General features: G+C 40.2%; 2 protein-coding genes across 4 annotated transcripts in view; one reads left to right on the forward strand and one right to left on the reverse strand.

Moving 5' to 3' along the window:
* Nucleotides 1-11,465, forward strand: part of LOC105277768 — a 39,978-nt gene extending 28,513 nt beyond the window's left edge. For 2 of the 3 annotated variants that reach the window (XM_011336375.3, XM_011336378.3), the window contains exons 11-17: nt 158-835; nt 1,018-1,994; nt 2,087-2,877; nt 3,393-3,708; nt 3,952-4,201; nt 4,293-4,520; nt 4,793-11,465. In XM_011336375.3, coding sequence (XP_011334677.2) covers nt 158-835; nt 1,018-1,994; nt 2,087-2,877; nt 3,393-3,708; nt 3,952-4,201; nt 4,293-4,520; nt 4,793-4,998 — 3,446 coding nt within the window. In that variant the 3' untranslated portion in view covers nt 4,999-11,465. The remainder of the gene's footprint in view (nt 1-157; nt 836-1,017; nt 1,995-2,086; nt 2,878-3,392; nt 3,709-3,951; nt 4,202-4,292; nt 4,521-4,792) is intronic. The other variant, XM_011336379.3, reaches the window with a different exon arrangement.
* Nucleotides 11,466-13,109: 1,644 nt separating this feature from the next.
* LOC105277765 (kelch-like protein 10) lies at nt 13,110-21,601 on the reverse strand. Its single transcript, XM_026974267.1, has 9 exons — nt 20,433-21,601; nt 19,431-19,771; nt 18,630-18,961; nt 18,271-18,455; nt 17,449-17,660; nt 16,407-16,742; nt 15,415-15,537; nt 14,496-14,663; nt 13,110-13,554 (listed from the first exon to the last, which is right to left on the reverse strand). The coding sequence occupies exons 1-9, from the start codon at nt 20,612-20,614 to the stop codon at nt 13,325-13,327; spliced, it is 2,109 nt and encodes a 702-aa protein (XP_026830068.1). The 5' UTR covers nt 20,615-21,601; the 3' UTR covers nt 13,110-13,324.
* Nucleotides 21,602-23,565: the final 1,964 nt, after the last annotated feature.

Here is a 23,565-nt window from a genome sequence, read left to right on the forward strand (position 1 = left end):
TAACTTAAAACAATGTTTTTATTTACGCTTTAGCTTATATTTCCTATTAGGTTTTATATTCCTTAGATTTTTTCTGAAAATATATGAGTATAAAGTTTTAAATCCTTTACATACATCAATATTCTCTTCATATATTCTTTCTAAATATTCTTCTCAGTTCCCAGCATGGACGACTGCAGCTGCGGGATAGCAGCGATACTGGAGTCGCGATCTCTGGGCATCTGGTCGCCCAGGAGCGAAGGTGCGGCTCAGGATATTGGGTCGATTCAAGCCCGCCTGATGCTGACACCTTCCACGCTCCCGGCGAGACACAGCAAGTCCCTCGATCAGCTTGGTCCCGAGCTGACAGTGCCCCTGCAGCCCAGAATGTCGCCAAAGACCCTGCCTAGGTCTGTGTCGACTCAGCTGTTCCCGCGGGGGCAGCGTGGCAGCGGTCGCAACGTCACTCCACCCGCGACGGTGCCCTCCAGAGGGAGACCCAGGTCGACAGTACCGTCCAGTAGCACTCTTTTTCCACCATCGGGCCAGCAGGCCTGCTCCGCGCCAAACCCATCTCTTAGCTCCACGCCGGTGATCACCTTGCCACGAGCCAAGTCCACGCAGATGCTGGTGCCAAACAGACAACAGCAGCAATCCGATCACCAATCCACTTCCATTACCTCATTGCTGGCAGCGATATTCCCTGAGTTGCCTCCAGGTGGACACCTGCCCGGTTATCGACCGTCGTCCAAATCCTGCGACCAGAATCTCACTGTGCCAAGCTGCGTGGGTGCTCTGGACCTCAGTCAGCTGCCAGACTGCTTGACGGAAAGCAAGTCGGTGAATCTAGTGGAAGGTAGATATCTCAGATAAAGAATCTCTCAGATTTAAAACTACTACTAGATAAGATTGATAAGATATTACATTGAAAAAGATTTGTCGTATTTATCATAGAAAGAATAAAATTATAAATAATAAATTATAAATCTTGGTGACGATTAATATATTGTTTCCCACGTGTGTTTTTTTGTGATGCAGACTACCATTCTCTCGATACCAGAAGAATCCGGCTGGAGCCGCGAAGCCATCGTTTGGGGACACGCCAACCGCTGCCACCGACCACAAACGACCAAAGTAGTTTTCTGTCCACCAAGGCGAACGTAAATGGCGGCGATAATTTTCTGCAGGATCATCAGCCGCTGCACACGGCGACACTGGACAGGGTCACTTATCGAGGAAATTCCAGAAAGTCTGGCCACCAGACGGGTGGCAAGTACAGTCAGAGCAATGGTATCGAATGTCGCAGGTATCACACTCTCGGCAAAACATCGATGACGCAGGCGCAGAGGAGTCGCCTGGACATGTCGGATATCATGAACGGGAGCGCTCTAAGCAGTAGCCACTCTGTCTTGACGACCCCGAAGAGATCCAACTACTATGCGATCACAGACTCATTCTTCTATCGCACGAACGGCAGCAGCACCAGCGGAAGGACCCGCGAAGAGATGGATAAGCCAAAGAGGCCGAAGAGCACGGAACGCCTAGTCGACGAGGTAGAGCGCAACGAGTGCTGCGACTTCCGGCGAGACCGACCAATTCGCAGGAGAGTCGAGCGATCGGTCAAGTCACCCCGTAACGGGGTGAATCAGAATTATAGCGAGGAGAAGCATCGACGTTGCGGCCAAACGGAGAAGAAGAACGTGGAGACGCCGCAGGAGCCGATTTACGAAGTGATAGCCACGAAACCGGAACCGAAGAGAGAGTCGCGTGTCGAGAGGAGGAGAGACAAGCACAGCAGAAGACCGCACTCCGCGCCCGTTCTCGATACGGATCACCCAGTAGATGAAAGCAATCACCGGAACGAGAAGAAATGCAGTCACAGAAACAGAAAGCCGGCGCCGCCACCTCCGGCGTACCAGGATCCCGCTGTTGCCCCTCTGCCCAAGTATCGTCATCCCCCTCCGCCTGCGACGAGTGTGCTTGAAGTGGAGAACAATAACAAAATTATTCTAAAGGTAAAATATCGAAAAATAAAAAAAATATTATCTGTTATAATAAAAATATTAATATCAACGGATAATGCAATATACTTCATCTCGCTGCTCAGATAGAACCCATAAAGTCACCCATGGAGGCGCCGAAGACCAACGGCACGACGCCATCGGACACGTCGAGCGTCGCGGCGCCATTGCCAAACGTAAAGAGGCTGCGATGCGCCAGCGTGCCGGTCGCTCAAAACAAGGTGGTGGTTCCGCGTAGCGCGGTCTCGCTTCCCTGCATGCCAATTCGCGACAGCAAAGACAGTCTGAGCAACAACGTGCCGGTTATCCCGAACCTCCTCAGTCCACCGTCCACCAGGCCCAGCAGTCCCACGCCGAGCTCAAGTTCCAGCAACCTCACGTCTGAGTGCTCGGGCTGGGTCAGCAGTGGAGATACTTCCAGCTCGGAGCAGCGTCGCAACCAGGCAAAGTTGTCCAGCGAACAGCTGCGCCAGAAGCTGTCGAAGATCGTGCCACGCAAGGATCGCCCTACCGCCGCGAAGGAGAACATGGAGGAGCATTCGTACGAGGAGGTGCGGCTGCCGCCGCCGAAAATGTTTCAGGATGAGCCTCCACCGCCCGAGGAGTTCCGTGACCCGCCCGCACCGATCGACAATCCGCTCTACCACGTGTACGAAACGGTGAAGCAGACCAGGAGCCCGAAACAGAACAAGACGGCGCCCTGCAGCCCGCAACGAAACCGGGATAGGGATACCATTTATGGCATCAGAGACATCTGCCTAGATTGTTACCAGGAGGGCAAGGAGCTGTTGCAATCCACGCAGGACGACTTTATCAACTTTAAAAAGTGCAAGGAGGAGTTCAAGCGACAGATGAACTTTTCCGGCAAGATCTACAGGTACGCTGAGTCCTCTTGTAATCGCGCGGTTAGCCCTCCCGATAGCAATTGCTTCCTTTAAGCTCAATATTCCTGGAGACTGATTCGAAGTTGTGACATAATCGATTAGATATCGATTATTCAACTAATCCATTTAATTAGACAAATATTGACGTCTGATTGACAAAACAACATGCTTGAAGAGCATTATTAAACTATTTTCTCTGAGAGTCTGTTAATTTATATATTTATATATTTAATATAGTTAATTTATATATTTTTAAATTTCATAATTTAAAATCAACTTCGAATTGCGTTCCATGGGCACTAGAATTTGATTTGTCGAAACTATAGCTACGCTTCTCCTTCTTTTTAAGCATATCATTCTTGATAAACGATGCTACTAACAATGCTTCTTGAGATTTCATCACTGCTATAGGTGCTCTCTTGCGTTTCGCTTTCGCGTTTCGCGGTTTCGTCTGTCTTTCCGTTTGTAGTTAAGTTCTCTCTTCTCTGTCTACCTTACCCCTCTCTAGAGAACTCGAGGAAGCACAGTTGCGTTTACACAAAAGTGCCCATTCCCTCGGATACGGTGACCTTCTCAACTCCTCGCCGTCGGTTCATCCATTAAGATCCAATGTGCCTCTTAGTGACTATCCGACCTTGGCCTCGACCCTGCCGTACTTCCATATCAGCGACGAGTACCGGCTCTTTTCGCCGGAAGGGGCACATCTCATCATTTGCGTTCACGGTCTCGATGGCAATGCTGCTGATCTCCGTCTCGTCAAGACTTACCTGGAACTGGGTCTGCCTGGCGCGCACCTGGACTTCCTCATGTCCGAGAGAAATCAGGTGAATATCTACGCGACGTCCAGAAATTCTTGTATTCACGCAAGTGCAAGTTTCAATTGTTCTCAATTAAATTATTTTTTTATTTTCCTGATTAATGCTAAAATTCTAAAATCTTATTGTGGGTTTGTTAAAAACATTAATTGTAGCAAAAGATTAATGTTTCAATACTTTTTATGCAAATATGAATTTACATCTTTGTCGATATTATAAGAAAAAAAATAACGAAATGCTTGCGTATGACAGGGTGACACCTTTTCCGACTTCGATACGATGACCGACCGGTTAGTGGCCGAAATTCTCTACCACATTGAGTCATCGGGGCTGAATCCAACGAAGGTGAGCTTCATCGGGCATTCCCTTGGGACCATAATCATCCGGAGTGCCCTGACGCGACCGCAACTGCGTCCACTTTTGCCCCGCTTGCACACATTCCTCAGCTTGAGCGGGCCGCATTTAGGCACCCTTTATAACACGAGCGGTTTGGTGAACGCAGGTGAGTCTAATAATAAATACTCGATGCTCTCCACGTCTCCCAATATTGCGAGAACCTCTCGGTTGGATTATATCTTCATCGATTCGCGCAGGTATGTGGTTCATGCAGAAGTGGAAGAAGTCCGGATCTCTACTGCAATTGGCCATGAAGGACGCGCCGGACGTGAGGCGTTCCTTTATGTTCCGCTTAAGCCAGAAGAGCAATCTGCAGAAGTTCAAACACGTTCTACTGTGTGGTAGCGCTCAAGATCGATATGTGCCATTGCACTCTGCCCGTATCGAGCTCTGCAAAGCTGCCGTGCGAGATCCGACCGACCAAGGTATCACATTTCAACGTATTATATTACCACGTTTCTTTCGTATTTTGTAAGTTTATGATAATGCGAAGGAAATCCGAATTCCACGATCGCAGTTATTCCTCGAACGAAATTGCACACGTGTCTGAAAAATTCATTTTCATAAGTTTTATTTTAGAAGAAACAAGTAAAGGAAGTTTTAATAATTGTCAATTTTTATCATTTTATTATTTAATTATAAAAATAAAAATAATTAACCGAACACGTGAAATCTGAATTACTGTCGATTGTTCCAGGTGCCGCGTATCGCGAGATGGTGCACAACATCCTTTACCCCGTGATGTCGGCGCCCGGCGTCAGCCTCGTCCGCTACGACGTGCATCATGCCCTACCGCCGACGGCGAACGCCCTGATAGGCCGAGCCGCGCACATCGCCGTCCTCGACTCCGAGCTTTTCATTGAGAAGTTCCTGCTAGTGGCGGGACTCAAGTACTTCAGATAAGGAAGGGACTGTCTAGCGCGCGAATCGATGGAACTAATTAAACTGTAGTTTATCAAAGAAAAGTAAGGGCACTCGAAGATTGCCGCTCCCCGCGACGATATCCGGCGACGATCGCGTAATTAGCATAATTAGCGTAATTTATAGGCGCCCTAATGGGCGTTGCCCCGCCTCCTTCCCTTCGTTCGTCCTGGGAGAAACGAATTGGAATCTAGGGACGGGGCAGTCCGAGCTTTTTTTACACTGAACGCGGCGCACGTCGTCTTCGATCTCAACGTTGGTCGTCGTTACGTTCCCGGATGCCATCTCCATCACGCGTCGTCGACCGCGGAAGGATTGCGGCGAGATACGCATACACCTTTGCGACGCTCGTTCCATCCGAATCGAATGGATCTCTAGCTGGTCGTGAAACGGACCTATCGTCCAATGGTGATTGTGCTGGTGGTGATGGTGATGGTGGTGATGGTGGTAGTAGTAGTAGTAGTGCTCTCTGATCAGAAGGGTAAAAAGAAGAAGCTGCAAGATAACGCGGATTATTAAATACACAGATACGTTTAGCGTTTCCCGCGTATCGTCGCACCGTGCGAGCGACCGGACGTGTTCCAGCCTCGAAGATCGCAACGACCGGAAGAAGGGCGGATTAGCACGTTTGGCGGCCTAGTGCAGAAGAGGAAGCGAAGCCACGAGGAGATGCGCGGTGCTCGTCGAGCAGGTCGTCCACGCCAACGTCGTAGAGGAAGAAGCAAAGTTATTCGACGACGCGAAACGATGAGAAACGGAAATCGAGACTCTCCAGCGAGCGAGGGCCCTGTCGCCAGGCGATTTATTTTCCGCGATGTACAGCTATGTACGCGAGTCAAGGGTGAAATAATAACGATAACGTAATAACGATAAAAATAACAATAAGGCAATGCAACGATACATTGTCTAGTCGCATAGGAAAGTTACGAAACGTATGTCAATTGTTATCCTCAGATTAAGTGTGAGTGTTGAATGCGGTGAGTGCGCAGAATGAGAGAGGCGAGTACGACTCTGAGCGTGCGCGAGCAGAAGATTACAATTAATCGGCGAGATCACTGTCTCGCGAAGCGAGATTATCGAGGACGAAGGGACGCCGAGGAGAACGCACGATCGCGTTGACGTTGACGAAGTCAAGAGGCCGACGAGGGGACCCAGGGAAGACAGTGCGATAATGCGTTTCATCAGTGTCTCGAACGGAGTCACAATCAGTGCGCTGAAACAGGAACTCGCGCCCTGAAACGCGGCAGGAAAGTATCCGAGGCGCGAAATGGACGCGGCGAGCGCGACGGGAGTGATTAATGTTTCAGGTATATGAAATCCCTCCAATACTAGATCTCAATTGCTCACACCGAACATCGCTGTCGACGATGAACAAAGGAGAAGTCAACAGGAAATTATATTAATCGTAATCGTGCGGCGGAGCGTCGCGCGCGCCCCGCGAGTGCCAGGTCTGTTAAGATCGCCGTGGAACGAACTTGCAAAAACTCGATTCCTGTCGGTCTCATCTAGAGGTCTACATAGTTTCAGAACCGATCTTAATTTTAATAACGAATTCTCGTTTTATATTGCAATCAAAAGATAAAAGTAGCTTTTTGTTTAACATTACATGTGTTGAATTTTTTGGGGGACTTGCTCTTTTTACTCTCAACTCGATTTTATTTATTTAGATTTTTACACGAGCACTTTGTTTCTTAAATTTTCCAAATTAAATCTTGCAATTTAATCCCAGGTTCAATTTCAATCTCACCTCGCATTGAAAAGCGATTAAATTATATCAAGTAAATGCGGCAATTAATGGGTATTCTTTCTTCTTCTTGTAAGAAAAATTCGAGATCATGGATTCGCGCCAGATTTTGTCATTAAAATGCAAAAGTTCCTGATACTCTGTACGCCAAGAGGTGTGACCGTAGCAAATCGGCGCGAAAGCGACGCCTCGTACTTCGATGGCCACGCAAAAATAGAAAAAGCATTTCTTTGTGCAGGCATCAAAATGCCAAAGTCAAATGGACGAGTGTTAGGTGTTCGTACCGTGCGTTATGTTCCCGCGAGTGTCCGTTTAACATTTTGAACGCGACACGTCGACTGCGTACCCCTATTTATATATAAGCGATGTGTGTAAAACGATATAAATAACCCGGTGTTCTCCGTGTAAACAATAATCGCGACTGTACATGTGTATATCCATAAATCGCAGTTGTTAGCAATTTTTGAATTGCAAGCCGAGGTACGAGGCGTCTCCACGTTGTCACTGTCATCAAACAAATATGGAATGGGAATAAGGGCCCATCTTTCGAAGCGAGAAATTCCCGCGGACGCCATTATGGCTTCCGACGTTTTTAAGGTTTTTTTATGGGCACCCGTGGATCTGCGAATTTTCATTTCATCACCGTGCGCACGTTTCGGTGGGATGATGGACGGCACCCCCTGATCTTCCACCTCATAATTTCTTGCGCTACAAATCCGCGTCGGCCCGCGCTGTTCCGAGCGCGAACGCGCGCGTGGACAGTAACGATTTTTACAGCGATTCTGCAACTATAATCCTGCAAAAAAGGGAAGAAAACGCGAATCATGCGTTAGTCTCCCGATGCGAGTGCAAGAGATGTCCGCCGCGCGACTAAATCCGTATCACTCATATCTGTATATCATCCGGTGTAATCCGTTTATCTGCGTGCATAACTGCGTGCGTCTGCACATGTTGGCGTAAATCGATCATTTACAGGCGTTGTGGATCTCTATATCGCGATTGTGTATATCACTGTAACCGCGAGCTCGATAATCGCGAGTTGCGAGATGAAAAATTGCGCGTCAAGTGCAGCTTACAGTCGCACTTGAGGGAACGCGTCCGTGAAATATACGCAAAAACAGTCGAAAGCAATTCTCTGCCCACACAAAAATTTGATCAGATTTTTCTTTTCTCTTTAATCTCGTTCTTTTAATATGGAGTCGATAAATTTTTATGTATATTTATTTATAGTTTATTTATTTATTATAAATTTGTATATTTTATATTTATTTATATTGTATGAAATATAAATAAGTCATCAGCATTTTATTTCAGAAATATTTTACAAAGTTAAAATGAAAGTAGGATGAAATAGCAATTTGCAAATCTAAGTTTTTACCTCGTTTGTACTGTTCTTCTAAAGCGAAACAATTGTCGTCCTAAATAATAAATAAAATATTCTTGAGAGATTCCATTTTAATTTGTGTCAAAGTTACTTCTTTCTGGAGTGATGCAAAATGTATTTTAAAGTTACGAGTTTTTTTAGTACGATATACAAGATCATGTATTATAATATTTTGCTGTAAACTTATTTTATATGGTATAATATCACGAGTGTGCCACTTTATCGAGCTCGCCGGCAGTAATTGTCTTCATTGTCCCGAAAAGATCCTGAATATTTGATAGTTGTCCATAAAAAATCGGATTTCAAGTATAAAGTCTACATATTGACGCATTTCTCTATCGTTTTATTATATTTATTATAGTTCGCGCTTAGTTTAATACGACCATTGAGATGGGCTATTTATCTGATAAACATGGTGGATTTTCTGAATAATATGATTAATAATTTCGTATATTCGTTGAGCAATCAACTCGGTCCTTTACATTTGTTGAATAATAAAATTTGACAAATTTCAGCTGTTTATAAATATTCCATTTATAAATATTTTATAAATATTCCATTCATTTATTTCATTATTCAGATTAAATTGGATGACTTTCATGTAAAAGGGTCCAAGCGTTTGTTTTAAATAATCTGAGATAAACATTGATTTATCAGTTGAAATTTTAAAAACCCTTGTACATTGGAAAGACACATTTATATAAAAAAATGATTAAATAATATAAAAAAAATTTCTACACGTATCTCATCGTAATAAATAATTAGGAAATATCACGCGCACTCAAACTTTTTATATAAACAGATAATTTTATACATCATATACTATCACAAATACAAATGCATAAAATGCATTAAGCCATTAATATTCCGTAAAATGTTCAATATTACGATAGAAAATCTTATCATGAAAATTTTTTGCAGGAGAAACTTTAGAAGACTGTTTTTAACTACCCCAAAAATGTGCTCGGCTTCTTTTATATCAGAGAAACTTTTATCACTCTCTCAGTAATCGCAATTAATTGGTCAGTTGTCTCGCGAAGCCAAATACGCGATATTAATCACAATTTAGGATCAAAGTAACATTCGTCCATTTATCGGTTATTCGGAGATTCGAGATGATTGCGCGTCATCAATGAACGTATGACGAATGCATGCGTGAATGGGAATTCTCTGTCCCTTTAACACATTTATCGGTGACTGACGTGCAACAAATATGTTTCTACACATCAATAATATCATCACATGCAATTACTTACATTTGCAAGATAATGGCTGTCCAATATCAAGAGAAAAGCACAATAAAGTGTACCAGTGTATAAACAACCGAATCTTTTCATTTCTTAAAATGATGGAAACGATTACATGGATTATTATTCAAATTGGCGAGTCTTAACAATCCAGTCAAACGGAAAGCCAGCTAAATCATGCTTGGTGGTAAATATATTACTGAAATTTTCATTCTGCAACGCGGCACGCGTTTATCAGATAAATAGCCGGTGTGTAGCCGCGCGTATGCGCTATTATTCTCTTGACTACGAAATCTCGCCGATGAGACGTTTATATACGCGTCATCGATCGATCGTAGCGGGCGGTCTCCTCTCTTTGTCCGCCGTCAGCGAGTCGTCACAAATCGTGCGCGAAAAGGAGATTACGGACGAATGAACGCACGGTGGGAAGATGGGCGGGGAGAAGCTGAAGCTTCGGGGATTCGAGAACATTCGAGAAGCTTTCCAATTTGCCCGTCGCGCGGGGAACACGGATCAAGATAAATTTTCATTACTGTTCTATTGTTTGCTCAACCGTCTCGTCGTATTGTATGACACATTGTACTCTTGGCGGTGCAGATCGACCGTGCACGCCGCAGCCGCGAACACCGTTCACTTTGTACTGTCTCGTCTCATCGTCGTGTAAGTTTAAGTTCTCGCCTTGCCACGTGAGGTGAGGCAAGTTTTTAGGAATTTTCTGGCGGACGCGATCGAATCGCATCGTTCTCCATATTCCGTTTCCCGATGCGTTCTTCCGAGGGATCGCTTCCGGCTCGGATTAGCGCAGGGAAAGAAAAGGTCGCTTATGCGTCTCTCCTGCAGATGCATTATGCACTGCGTTATCCGCGACTCGTGTGTCTGTATCCAATTCCCTTTTTCATCCTGTGGCGTCTCCTGGCTGGACGATCGGATATACGGCGAGTTTTCCGTTATAAATTGGAATAATCCCTCGAGAGATTAATAAAAAAGATCAGACCAAGAACATTTTTATAATTGTGCAATCTTATTTGTATCGAACTGGTCAGGATCTCCTAGAGTCCTTATGGGAAAGTTTTTGCAAGAAATAAATTAATAATTACACACGTAACAAATTAATAATTAATATATTGCTGTATGGGATATCTATTATGTGCTTCCGATTAGATAAAATCTTGGATAAAATATAAATTTTATCATTAATTCTATATAATGTTAATTTTTTTATTAATATAATATAATTAATTATGGAATCTTCTTGTATCAAGTTTTAGCAAATTATAATAATCTGGATACGAAATTAGATACTTTCAATTTCACGCCAGAACTTCTATGAAAAATTTTCTCTTTCAGTAACGCGCATCCGCAAATAATGCGGACATCATTATATGACTCAAACACTTGTGCTTTTTTGAAGAAAGTCCAACTCGCGTTTTACTGTTTCAAGTTTTCGCATTGCCTCTGCCATGTCTAACTTCTTTCATCTCGCCGTCTCCTCTGATAATAAAACAAATCAAAAAGTCGTATCCTGAAATGACATGGAGTTTCCAAGTGGCTCCCAAAAGTCGACGGGAAACTATGATAATATATCTGGTACCAGTTTGATACGACACCCTTTACCACCTTCGCCGAGACGTTCATTGACACTCGGAAAGGAGAACTGGCTATTGCATTCCGCTCGTGTGGCGACTATCGAACACGCCGTTCAGCCGGGTCCGACTAAATAGAGACACCACGTAATCGTCGATCGAACTATCGGAAGCGAAAGCGAGAGAGCGATAGAGTGTGTGTGTGTGTGTGTGTGTGTGTGTGTGTGTGGTGTGTGGTGTGTGGTGTGTGTGCGTGTTTCAGAGAGTGACAGGGCAAAAAGGAGAGAAAGAAAGGAAGACCATATGCAAGAGTACGTGCGAGCACAGATTTCAACGGAAGACTCAGTCATCGTGAAAAAAGGAACACCAATGAAGAAGTAACAATGTATACACTATACATAATGTACGAGTACGTATGGAAAAAAAGTGAATAAATCTACACATATACATAAACGAGAGATAGTAGATTAATAAAAAATCTCAAGCCGTTATGCACACATGTCATTATTATTATTATTATTGTTATTATTATATTTAGTAAAGAACCTGCGAGCGCGTTCACCTCATCTGATAATCATGATCGTGATCATGATGTGCTCGATTGGGAGTTCAGGATTAATGTAATCTGCCCCTTTTGTCCCTTCCTCTGCCCGCTCTCTCCCCCTTTTTTCTTGCGAGTACCTGTAAAGCTAAAGAGATACACTGAAAGAACAGCATTTGTAGAGAAAGCGATTTAATCAGCTTAATATAATAAAACAGTGGTATGCATACGAAGTCGCGAACGGAAATTGCGATCGTCGACGATCGCAACATCGCGCGTGCGAAAAGGGACGGGAAAACGTTTACATAAAAAATAACAAAGTCGGCTATGGGTTAGGGTTAAAACGCGCCGTATCGTTTCCCTATCTGCCGTATTAATCGCGCAAATAATCGCTCGTCGAGCATAAAATCTAGCAATTTGCGATCGCACAGATCAACTGCCGCACGCATACGCGTGCGATTTCTCATCGCGTTACGCACGTACACATATAAACTCTCGTCGTTGCGAGTCTCGCGGATCAAAAGTAGACTTGTAAAAAAAAGAAAAAAAAACATGGTAAAAAGTGACGTGAAAAAAATATAAATCTAGAAAAAGGTGGTTGTAAAATCGAGGATATGCCGTCTCTTGCGTGTCGCTGCAGCTCTGTTAATTTGCGCCCATTAAAAGTTTTCTGTTACGGCTAATCGTAAAAAAAACACGAAAATGACTTACAAAAATTCGCTAGAAAAAAGAATGCGTAACGCCATTTAACCGCGAGCCCATTCATTTTCTCTCTCTCTCTTTCTCCCCTCGCTTATTAATTTTGTGTCGTCGATGTTTGCTCGCTTCGCCACTGGCGAATTAAATTTCGCTATACAACCTAAGAGATCCATTTGGACTAATTGTTGAGTGATATAACAATTAAAATGTTTGCTTTTTTTCTGCCCATGGATGTGATTGGATGTGGTTTCACTTCTCTTTTTAAATATGTTTTCGCAATGTGTTTTTCCACAGCGGTCCTCCGCACAATTTTGAACAATTGAAAGTTCGGTTAGGACGTTGCTGTGTTTTTTCAAACCTTTGAAAATGTTGCAATAAAACAAAATACTTTGTCTCTGCTTTTGTCAGCTAAATAATTTTTATATGGACTATTGTTAAAACCAGATTATACTTTTACGCATTACATGGAGTAAGTTTACATGGTGTATTATTTTGTTTTATAGAAAAAGTATATTCTATAAAAAATGCTACTCATAAACAGATATAATATGCGTTACATATATTTATGAGTAATGTTACTTACAAAATATACCTTCTATATACAGGGTGTCTGACATAAGGCGAAAAACCTTTCGTCCACAGGTAGATCTCGTCAAACTGAATTAAACAGTCCTCTACCATTTTGCAATTAACCGCATATATTTCGAGTAATTAAGTAAAGAAAGTTCGCTCATTCAGCGGACGCGATTGGCAGCGAGGGAAGTAGGCATGAATGACGCAAAAAACGGCTAGCCGCGTCCGCTGAATTAGCGAACTTTCTTTACTTAATTACTCGAAATTTTACGTGGTTGTTTGCAAAATGGTACAGGACTTTTTAATTCAGTTTGACGAGATCTACCTGTGGGCGAGAGGTTTTTCACCTTATGTAGAAAAAAATAATACTTTACGTAAAGTATTAATTTCGATGCAATTTGTTTGTAATTACGACACTGGTTTGTTATAATTTCTACACTACCTGCCAATAAGGCCTATGTACTCATCAAACAATCCACAAATCCGCAAAATGTAGCACAGCGTCGTACTAACCGACATTTCAATATTTAATAATGCTTAATCGAACTCCCTTAGAACGTACACCGATCCGTCCTCCATTTCCTTCTCGTTATTAGCGTTTTCCTCCTCGTAGAAATTTTCACTACCGTCAGGTATACTCTCAGTGGGATCCGCAACGTGGACTGGCTCGCTTACGTCGATCTGCCCATCAGCCTGCATGACGTTCGTTTCGGTGGAGCCTTCGCCAGCCTGATCGGACTTTCGTAAATTTTTTAACGTCGCTTGCCCTGAAAAAGGTCACATCACATTTATTATGCATATTTAATCCGTCAGAATTTTCCCTGCAAGCGGAAAGGTGAAAAGTTGCAGTGAACATATCGCGCTTAGAGAAAACTGAATGCACGTAATGTGTGGGTGCATATTTCGAGAATTATCATTTAGATGCTCGCTCGCAGGCTTTTCACTCAGAATTTCCTCAGACTTTATTTGATTCGAATTACTTTTTTAATTATATAATTATATGTATATTTTGCAATTATAGTAATTATTATGTATATAATTGAATTAATTATATACTTTTTCTTTATTTATTATATAATAATTTATATATATTAATGTGTATAATAATATATAATATATTATACAGGGTGAGGCACCTAAAACAGGCCACCTGAATATCTCGGCTGTTATTGGTGATAGAAAAAAATGTGTCAGACCAAACTTGCATGGTTTCGAGGGACACATAATTTGTTCTAAATAGTTTTTTATTAGGTGGACGCGTAGAGATCATATGAAAGTCAACTTCGTTTTTTTAAATGGTATATGTTTTTTTACGTACCATCTAGTAAAGCGTTTGAAGATGCGCACATTGATCTACGGGTCAAAATCATTCAAGCCTGTTTTAGGTGCCTCACCCTGTATACATAACTGTTGACCATTCACATTTAATCATTTATTAATTCTTTCTACAAAAGTTTGTCTAACTCTAAACTTCGCGAAAACTGCGCAGATTTCTGGGGCTGTAACGCTCTCTTAAAATGAGCAACATAAAAAATCACATGGGAAGGGTTGCTTATGAAGTGTAAATTCACCGCATTTACGCGTATCGTGAATATGCATAAGGGTGTAAATATGGGCGTGCCGAGTGCGCGCGTATAGTCAAACGTTTCATTATCCCCTTTGAGGTCTGAAGTGACAAAGCCTATTCGAGGCTGGATATTGCACTGACCTTGGCCGAGATCTCGCGCTTTGCCCAGATACGAATACTCGCGGACGTTCGGCAAACCTGCTATCACACAGGCGCTGAGGGCACTGCGACTTAGATTCATGGGGGATGCGTCGTACCATTCGTTGCAATCCACGTCGTAGCATTCGACGTACGCGATTGTACTCAATCCTGGAAGCAAAGTTATATCCCGTTTACAATCGTGGCCTACTTATTTCGCACGAGATGAAATTGCATGCCGGAGCTGCCTTCCGGAAGCTGCGCAGGAATCTGCGATATTTACGAGATACGTTCGCAATATGGTTTTGGTCGTACGTTTTGGTATTACATCATTATGTTGCATTACATTATGCGAATTAACTGGATACTTTTTTCAAAATGAAATTAACGTTGAGTTTTGTTAATTATGTTAATAAAATTATTCGATTCGCTGTGACATATGTGGCATTTTGTTGATGGCGGCAATACTCAAAAGAATATTTAACCTGAAAGGTATTATTTCTGTGGATGAAACTCGAGGCATTGATTTACATATAAATTACATATTTTGTTCTTTTAAAAACAAAATGCAAATAAAATTCCTAAAAAAACCTTTTTCAGTATTTGTATATAGATTAAATTAATATCTACCACATGTTTTAGGTATATTTTATTTTTCTCGTTATATGTGTAAAAAGTTATTAAAAGAAAATATTTTCTAAAAATTACGTTGATATATATAATAATTAAAAAAACAAAAAAACTAGCTTTTTTGCAATATATACATATACAGAGTCCAATAATAAAGATATCAATGATCGTGAGAAGATATTGTAGGAGTAAGTTAAATCGGAAAGTCCTGTATCGTTTTGTGATTTTTGCAATAGTTATCCAGAAATTAATTAAAGAAGATCCTTTCTTATTCTCGGTATGTGGTACATACCGTTGTAACCGCCAATGACGAAAATCATATCGTCCAGTATAACCGTGGAAAAATTACTGCGTGGGCTGAACATCTCCGAGATCTCGTGCCATTGATCTGAATGATTTGGCGTGTAACGCTCCCCTGAAAAGTAAAACGTTTATATTTTTCGATAATATTAATATTTTATAATATATTATAATAATATATAATATATTAATAATATTTCGATAATATTTGATAATACCATATTGTATCAGACCATATTTTACGGAACCTTTTTTTCAGTCATATCCGTGAAAAACCTCGACACCCGCTGCCATATGCTTTACAGGTATCGACAAAGACTATTTACACGTTCATGCAATGATATACAGTCTCGATCTTGCGTCATCGATATAAGCTCAATGAAGTACCTATGTACATTGGCAGCATGAACGAGACTACATTACTCTGTATGAACGAAACTATATTGGCTGCAGCACATACGTTTCAACATGAAACTAAATTCCGCGTACGGAATATCTGCGGAATTTACCGCTACTAATTACTTACTAACGCATACGTGACGTCATACGAGTACGTGCTATGGATTTACGTAGGTATTTGTATACGCGTGCAGTAACTGCATACTTACTGTTTATATGCGCACGTGGAGATAATTATCTACACGTTTGCGATTTACATAAATTTAAAATACGTCTCGAGTAAATATTATTATATATAATAATATATTATTAACAAATTTATTTCTTAATACTACTACATAAGAATTTTTCTAGTTCAGCAAATCCATTTGCTTCTTTTCCATGCATTGTCAGATTACAATTAATCGCAATGAGCGAAACAATTAGCAAATGAACACTCTACCCCCATCTGCTGCAACGCTAATACGCGAATCCGCAACTTGGAAACTCCGTCGTGGAAGTAACCGGAGACAGAGGAGAATACGGCCTGACGTGTAACTTCGCGAAGTACCACCGACGTAATAACAAGCAACGTAACAGACTAACCGGAACTCAGTCTAGTGATGCCGCTGAAGCCGCCGAGGGCGTACAGACTGTCGCGGAACGCGACGAGGGAGACGCCGGACCGCGGGCTGATCATTGATTGGATGATGCTCCACTGGTTGGTCTCCACGTCGAACACCTCCACCGAGTCGAACACCTCCTGGCCGTTGAAGCCGCCCACGATGTAGATCTTGTTGTGCAGTGCAGCCGCGCTCGCGTCCGAGCGTTGCCGATGCATGGACGGTATCATCTCCCATTGGTTCCTTTGGGGGTCGTAGCGCTCGCCGGAATTCAGCCTGGTGCGGCCATTGTACCCGCCGAGCGCGTAAATCTTGCCACCTTGAACGGAAGACGTAGGAAACAATGCGCGATAACAGGACAATGGAAACTGGCAAATGGATGATAGCCGAAAGAATGATTATTGGTTGTGGGTGGTTACCGAAAAGTGATCTGTTTTCCCGCGAGTGGCCGCGTGAAATAAACTAACTGCATTTTTCTTACGCGGAGAAAGTGGCGGCAAGCAGATCTGCTAAATTAGACAAATTTCTAGCTGTATTAAAATGACTTGTTTTTATATTTGTTATTATTAAAGAGATTTGTTAATAGTTAGGAGTGTTTCTGTTTTAGCAAATCTATTTGCCGTCTCTCTTTCCATGAATTTCAAGCGCCCATTTTATTTCTTTCTTTGCAAGTGATCATTTGTTCTTGATACACGCTTTAAGTTTCGAAACATCGCCGGTTGTTAATGGCTTGCTTGATCATTTAATGTAATTTAAAAAATATTTTTGTTAAATAATTCAATTGAACAATGCTTTAATAATTTAATTAATAATTCTGCTGCCGGGTAATATCTACAATCTTTTTTAATTTTTATAATATTACAAAGAATATTATAAAAGTAGATAAAAATAAGAGCTGCCTGCTTCCGAACTCTTTGAATTCTGTTTAGCATCAGGACGACGTTTTACGTTAAATTAAAAAATAGATAAAGCTCCGTTCAAAAAAAGAAGCCAAGCCTTTGTCTTGACATAAAAAAAAGACTCACCGTGAGTGCAGACGCTAACGTAACACCTGGCATGGTACATGCAGGCTCGTTCCTGCCACTTTTTCGTCACCGGATCGAAACAGCGCACGCTATTGAAATGCTCATGACCATCAAATCCGCCAATCATGTAGATGAGGTTGTTCAGGGCGCACAATCCGTGATAAGCCCTCGGTGTTACGTCCGTGTTCACTGATAGAAACCATCTGTCAGCTCTGGAATTCACATTTAGACACGTTACACAACTCTCGAGGCGTCAATGTCTTTCTAAAGCGCCGCTTGTGCAAGTTTGATCTCCCCTCCGTGACGTCAGAGTGACGTCAGTTGCATCAATACATTTTCTTTAATTACTCCTTTTTTTCATTTGCGATAGAGTACATGATGAGGTTTTAATATCTCAGAGATCTAATTCTCGATCACAGTTTCTTTAATTAGTTTTCAAAGTGAATCTTTAATTAATTTTTAAAGTGAACTTTTAATTAATTTCTCTCTTTTTCTTTCAAAAGTCGCAGAGATACTTATGTGATAATTTACTTTTATTATCTTTTGATAAATAGTGTGAAGTAATTGAACTGCATTGATATTGATAATAACTAATAAATATAAAAATGTTTTCTAAAATTAGCCGATTTCATTTATTATTTACTAAAGAAGCTCTCTCTTTTTCTTCTCCGTTTGTATAAAATATTTATACAAACATTTATTCATTTGTATTTGAAAGCAGAACTTGAATCCTGTATGTACACTGCTATTTTTGGGCTGTCGTAAATTTCGATTTCTATGGAAATTTTGATGATATTATATTATTTCGATATTAAGGTGTACCTTGTGTCGTAAGTTTCCACAAAGCTGGTGGGTGAACCGGCGCTCCAACCGCCAATTGCAAAGAGAATGTCGTATGGGACTCGAGGTCTCGCAAGAGGATTTTTTAAATCGATCTCTGCGACATTCTGTTTCGAGTTTTGCTCGGCTAGATAAGCAATCACAGGGAGCAACATTTGCTTGCACGTCTTGAAAAATGCAAAAAAATTTAACGTGATTATTATCGCGTAGAGATAAAAATCTAGAACGAAATATTAAATATATATTAAATATAGACATATATTAAATAAGGAAATATATTATTATTCGTGAAGATTTTGATTAGGGGTGAGCAGTGAGCACGAAGATGACTTGCTACTTACCTCATCCTCTTCGATGAGTTTGCAGTTGAGAATATTATTAATGAAATACTTGTGACTGATGAGACCGAAGCGTACACAATCCAGCAATCTCGGTAGATAAACCCGTCTGTCTTCGAGTTTGGCTTCGATCCACGTTTTAACGGCGTTAAATACGATCTCCTCATTTTTAACATTGAGCTCGTCGTAGCGCAATATTGCTTCCAGTTCATCGCAGAGGAGATCCTTAAACTCCGCGCTCTCCTGTAATATTTGCTTGAAGTGGTGCTGTATGTACTTCCAGCCTTGCCTCTCCAGGTCGTGGCAGAAATAGTGGCGTGCGAATTTGAAGATACCTGTAATCATGTTAATTTGCTAGTTACCGCGCAAATTGTTTCCAAGACAAACCCGACGATTCGTGTTGATCTCAAAACGGTTCTCAAGAATCAACATCAGTTTTGCGTGAGTATATCGTTTAAATGATGGAGAGAAATTTAACTTCCGGAACTGATGTTACGTTCGATACACAAATCAAACTTTTTTCGCAGCTAAGAAAAACATTTAATTCCGATAATTTTTAATGATCTATATTATTTATAATTAATGCACAGAATTCCGAGGTTTAAAGTCGCGCTTCGCATCATATATCTTACAATTAAAATTTTCTTTGCATTTATGTATTTTATGTGTTATATTTATTACATTTATTATTCATTTATTATTTATTATTTATTTACAGTTTTATATACTTCTTTATATATTTATTATAAATATTTATATATTTACTATTATTATTAATGTATTTTATATTTTGTTACAGTTTACCTAAGCAATTATTCGGTTGCAGCTCCTGTAGCAGGAACTGACAACAGAGCTGGACGACTCCGAGGACCTCGAACTGGTCGGCATATGGCAGCAGTTGTTCGACATTGTCAGCATTAACGTTGCACGTGCCCGTATAGGCATAGTCAAGGATCAGACTGAAGATTTCCCCGGGCACAGTGTTAATGACGACTTCTGCGATCTCAGTTTTCCCGCCTTTCAGACTATTAGTAAAGACAGCCTTGAAATACGGGCTCACTGCGGATAATATGACGCGATGGATTGGGAAGACTTGATTGTCCTTCGAACATCTTATGACCCCGTCGCACAGCTGCTGGTTAGCCCTGAAGCCGATAAACCCAATAGAAGTCGACAGATTATAGTTCTGAGGACGGTGCATTTGTGAAACTTATAGATTATAAAATTTACATAAAATTTCTACAAAACTCAAAAAGCAAGAAACACGAAAATAGTGAAACTGGAAATTTGCATATTCCGAAACAGAGCGAGATATTCGGCCACACACGTGTGAAGAAATCTAAATAAGAATTAAATTAAATTAGTGTTAAAATATTAAATACAATTAGTATTATAATAGTTTATTGATTCAGTATATTTTCGTGGATTTTGTAGCGTGCTAAAATTAATTTTAGCCACATGCTTCATGCGGAACGCGTCGTAGCAGAGCTAATTTATGCAATCGCACTTTTGCCTTCCCTTTTTAAACGTATTATATCTCCACGAGAGAGGATGCAAAATAAATATTTACAGACATAAATTTCATGCAAGGCAGTCGTATGAGTAATCACGCAGACTGGCTAATTCTGCAAAAGCTGTTAAACAACTCGCAAACTCGTGCAATTTCGTCCGGAAACCACACGTCGTCTCACTCCTCGAGAGGAAGAGAGCAGAGAAGCGAGAGAAAGAGAGAGCCAGAGAAGAGACAGAGAGTAGATAATCCCCACGTGGGGAAGACCTTAATTACGACAATGGCCGATTACTGACCTGAGCTCGGACCAAACGACGGGGAACTTGACAACGGCGTAATTCGACGGCAGACACATGCATTTCCTGATTCTCGCGGAAGACTGCTTCCGCCTAGATTGCTTGAGGAACCTTATGTCAGGAGCAACACGTGACACTCGACTGTGGGATGATTTTTTGAAGTTTATTACTCCACCGTCCATGCCCGCGCAGGTAGGGGCGGGGTACACGTGGATCCGGTGCACTAGCGCCAAGCAGGTCACGTGCGCCCCCCAAATTTCCCACCGCCTGTTCTGCTTCCGTTAGGAGCAGACGACACCACTTGCGTTGGCAAAATACGAGTGTTGATTCACTCTCTGGGCAGACGTGGCTCCGAATACGTCGAGATACGCAGCCATGACAGATGAAGACCAAAAATTGTGACCCCCTCTCTCTCTCTCTCTCTCTCTCCCCCGATCCGATCGTTTCTCTCTTTCTTTCTTTTGTGTCTCATGGTCGCATCTCGAAAATCATCGATCCATCGAGCCATCGAGCGAGATGTGATATGCACGACGCGTTTCTGTTCCTGTCAAACGTTTGTCACGTCATACGTGCGCGTAATATGCTGATAATATGCTTATACGCCTGATCATGTGTTGCATAATTATCGCTTTGCATGTATAATGACGCTTATACAGTAATATGCGCAAAGCGACGCAATTATGTTTTCTCAAGAATAGAAAGCGAACTTGATCTTAATATAATGGTATAATATAAACCACGTTTATATTAGACAAAGTTGCGTGGTTAAAATATTTAAACTTTTGCGCAGGAATTTTTATGTTAATTGCGCATTTTCAAGATTGATAAATGATGTTCATTAAACAGATCTTTTTTCCTAGCCTTTAGATTTGTTTCTTCCGAAACAAGTACGTCTTTTCGATTTAGTGTTTTGCTCATTAAATTTACATTAATGATAAAAAGAATGTAACTGAAAGCTATTCCGCGAACATTTCCATGCACATTATTTTTCCATAGATTTCTCATCGGAACTATCAGAACTTTCTTAGAAATACTTCAGCATATCTGGCTAAAGTATCTTTCTAAGAAAATTCTGCTACAAGTAACGTCTTCCTTCGCGAATAAAGTTTTTCTCCAGTCATTTATGGTCTCAGGGTGATAAATAAAAAATCAAATATGTAGGCGCGATAACATAAATTATAAATATTTTAGATAGGACGATGTTTAAAATTATGTTTAAAAAGTTATTAAATCAGCACATACATGTCTTGAATAAATAAATGAATGATTAATATTCTGTATTCCATCACAAATATCCTTTAAAAAAAAATAATATAATGCATAACAGAAGCGAAGCGTGGCATAGACAGCGCACTAATCTATAAAGCCGAAGATTTAACATTCTACGTTCTAAAAGCTAAACTAAAAAAGGGCGGTGTGTATTTTCTGTCTGCTTTTACCGGCTTTGGCCAAAGAATCGATAGATTATTTATTATTGAAAGAATCAATAAGAAATTGGTCGTTACAAATGGAAAGATTCAGGAGAAGCTTCAGGTAGCTGTAAGGGACATTCTTTGTGCGCGTCTTCTATTCAACTGATAATATGTTCGGATAAAGACGTAGGGCAAAAACGAACAGACGCGATTACAGAGCAAGATAGCTTACTGCTAGGGCTGACACGAACGTCGCCCTAAAGAATATTGATTACGAGAGAATGGGACTGTGTTCTTCTCTCGCTAGATGGACGCAACATCTCTTTCTTCCATGAATTAGCAACGAGCTTTCCCGGAAACTTTCCAAGAACTCGACACTTTTATCATGTATTACATTGATTATTTATTTTACGTTTTTAAAGGATACGAGTCTGTTTAATTTTAACTTTTAAAAAATATTGAAATAAAATGCGAAGTATCAATCGTTTATTTATTCTGTAAATTGATTATGCGTACATACACATGAATCAGCAACGGGATTTTCCGGAAAAGCTTTTTCTAAGAGCTCGATACTTTTGTTATGCATTATATTGATTATTTATTTTTAAAGGATATTTGTGATGGAATGCAGAATATTAATCATTTATTCAAGACATATTATATGTGCTGATTTAATAATTTTTTAAATATAATATATTGAAATAAAATGCAAAATATTAGTTTATTTATGCACATAAATGAAATGTGCATATATATATATATGCACATTTCATTCACAAATATTCAACAACGAATATTTTGTATTTGTATTTTATTATATATATATATATATATATATATATATATATATATATACGTGAATCGTTAATGACTTTTTTAGAAACTCGGTATTTTCAAGAATTCGTCACTTTTATCATGAATTATATTGATTATTTATTTTTAAAGAATATTTATAATGGAATACAGAATATTATTAATTGTTTATTTAATCAAGCCATATTATACATATCAGTTTCCACTTTTGAAAGATATTGAAATAAAATACAAAATATTCGTTGTTTATGTAACCAAAAACGTGCACATACAGTCTATTTAATTATAAAAAATATGACAGAATACTGTTATATATAATAATATAATTGAATACTACAGAATACAAAATGCTCTCTATTCATCCAAGATACGTCCTGTGCATTTAATTATGTATGTACTTTTGAAATATATCGAAACAGAATAAAACACCATGTATTTAAGATGCACGTCACGCGTATTTAACAATTCATCGATTAAAAAAAATGCTGAAACAGAATGCAAAATACCAACCGCCTAGTTATCAAAGATGCAATATGCAGTTTTAATTATCCATTTTTAAACACACGATGTGTTGGATATATTAATAATTGCATTATGCATTTTTAATTATACATTTTATAACACACGATGGTGCTGGATATATTAATAATTACAATAAAATGCAATTATTATTGTGTGACAAAATATTAACTCCTTATTAATCTTAAAATGCAGCACACCTATCTGATCATGTTCTCGCAGCTAATTATAATAATTATAAATTATAATACTTTCAAGCTAAATTATAATACTTTCAAGAAACAAATTTTAATGGCTAGAACTTTTTCATTTCTAAATCTAAAGGATTTTCAATCGTCGAGACCTCTTCGCAATATGCCAAATAACAATATAAATAGCACAGAACTCCT

Source organism: Ooceraea biroi, chromosome 12 (assembly GCF_003672135.1).
Source record: "Ooceraea biroi isolate clonal line C1 chromosome 12, Obir_v5.4, whole genome shotgun sequence".
In the NCBI taxonomy this organism is placed as follows: domain Eukaryota; kingdom Metazoa; phylum Arthropoda; class Insecta; order Hymenoptera; family Formicidae; genus Ooceraea; species Ooceraea biroi.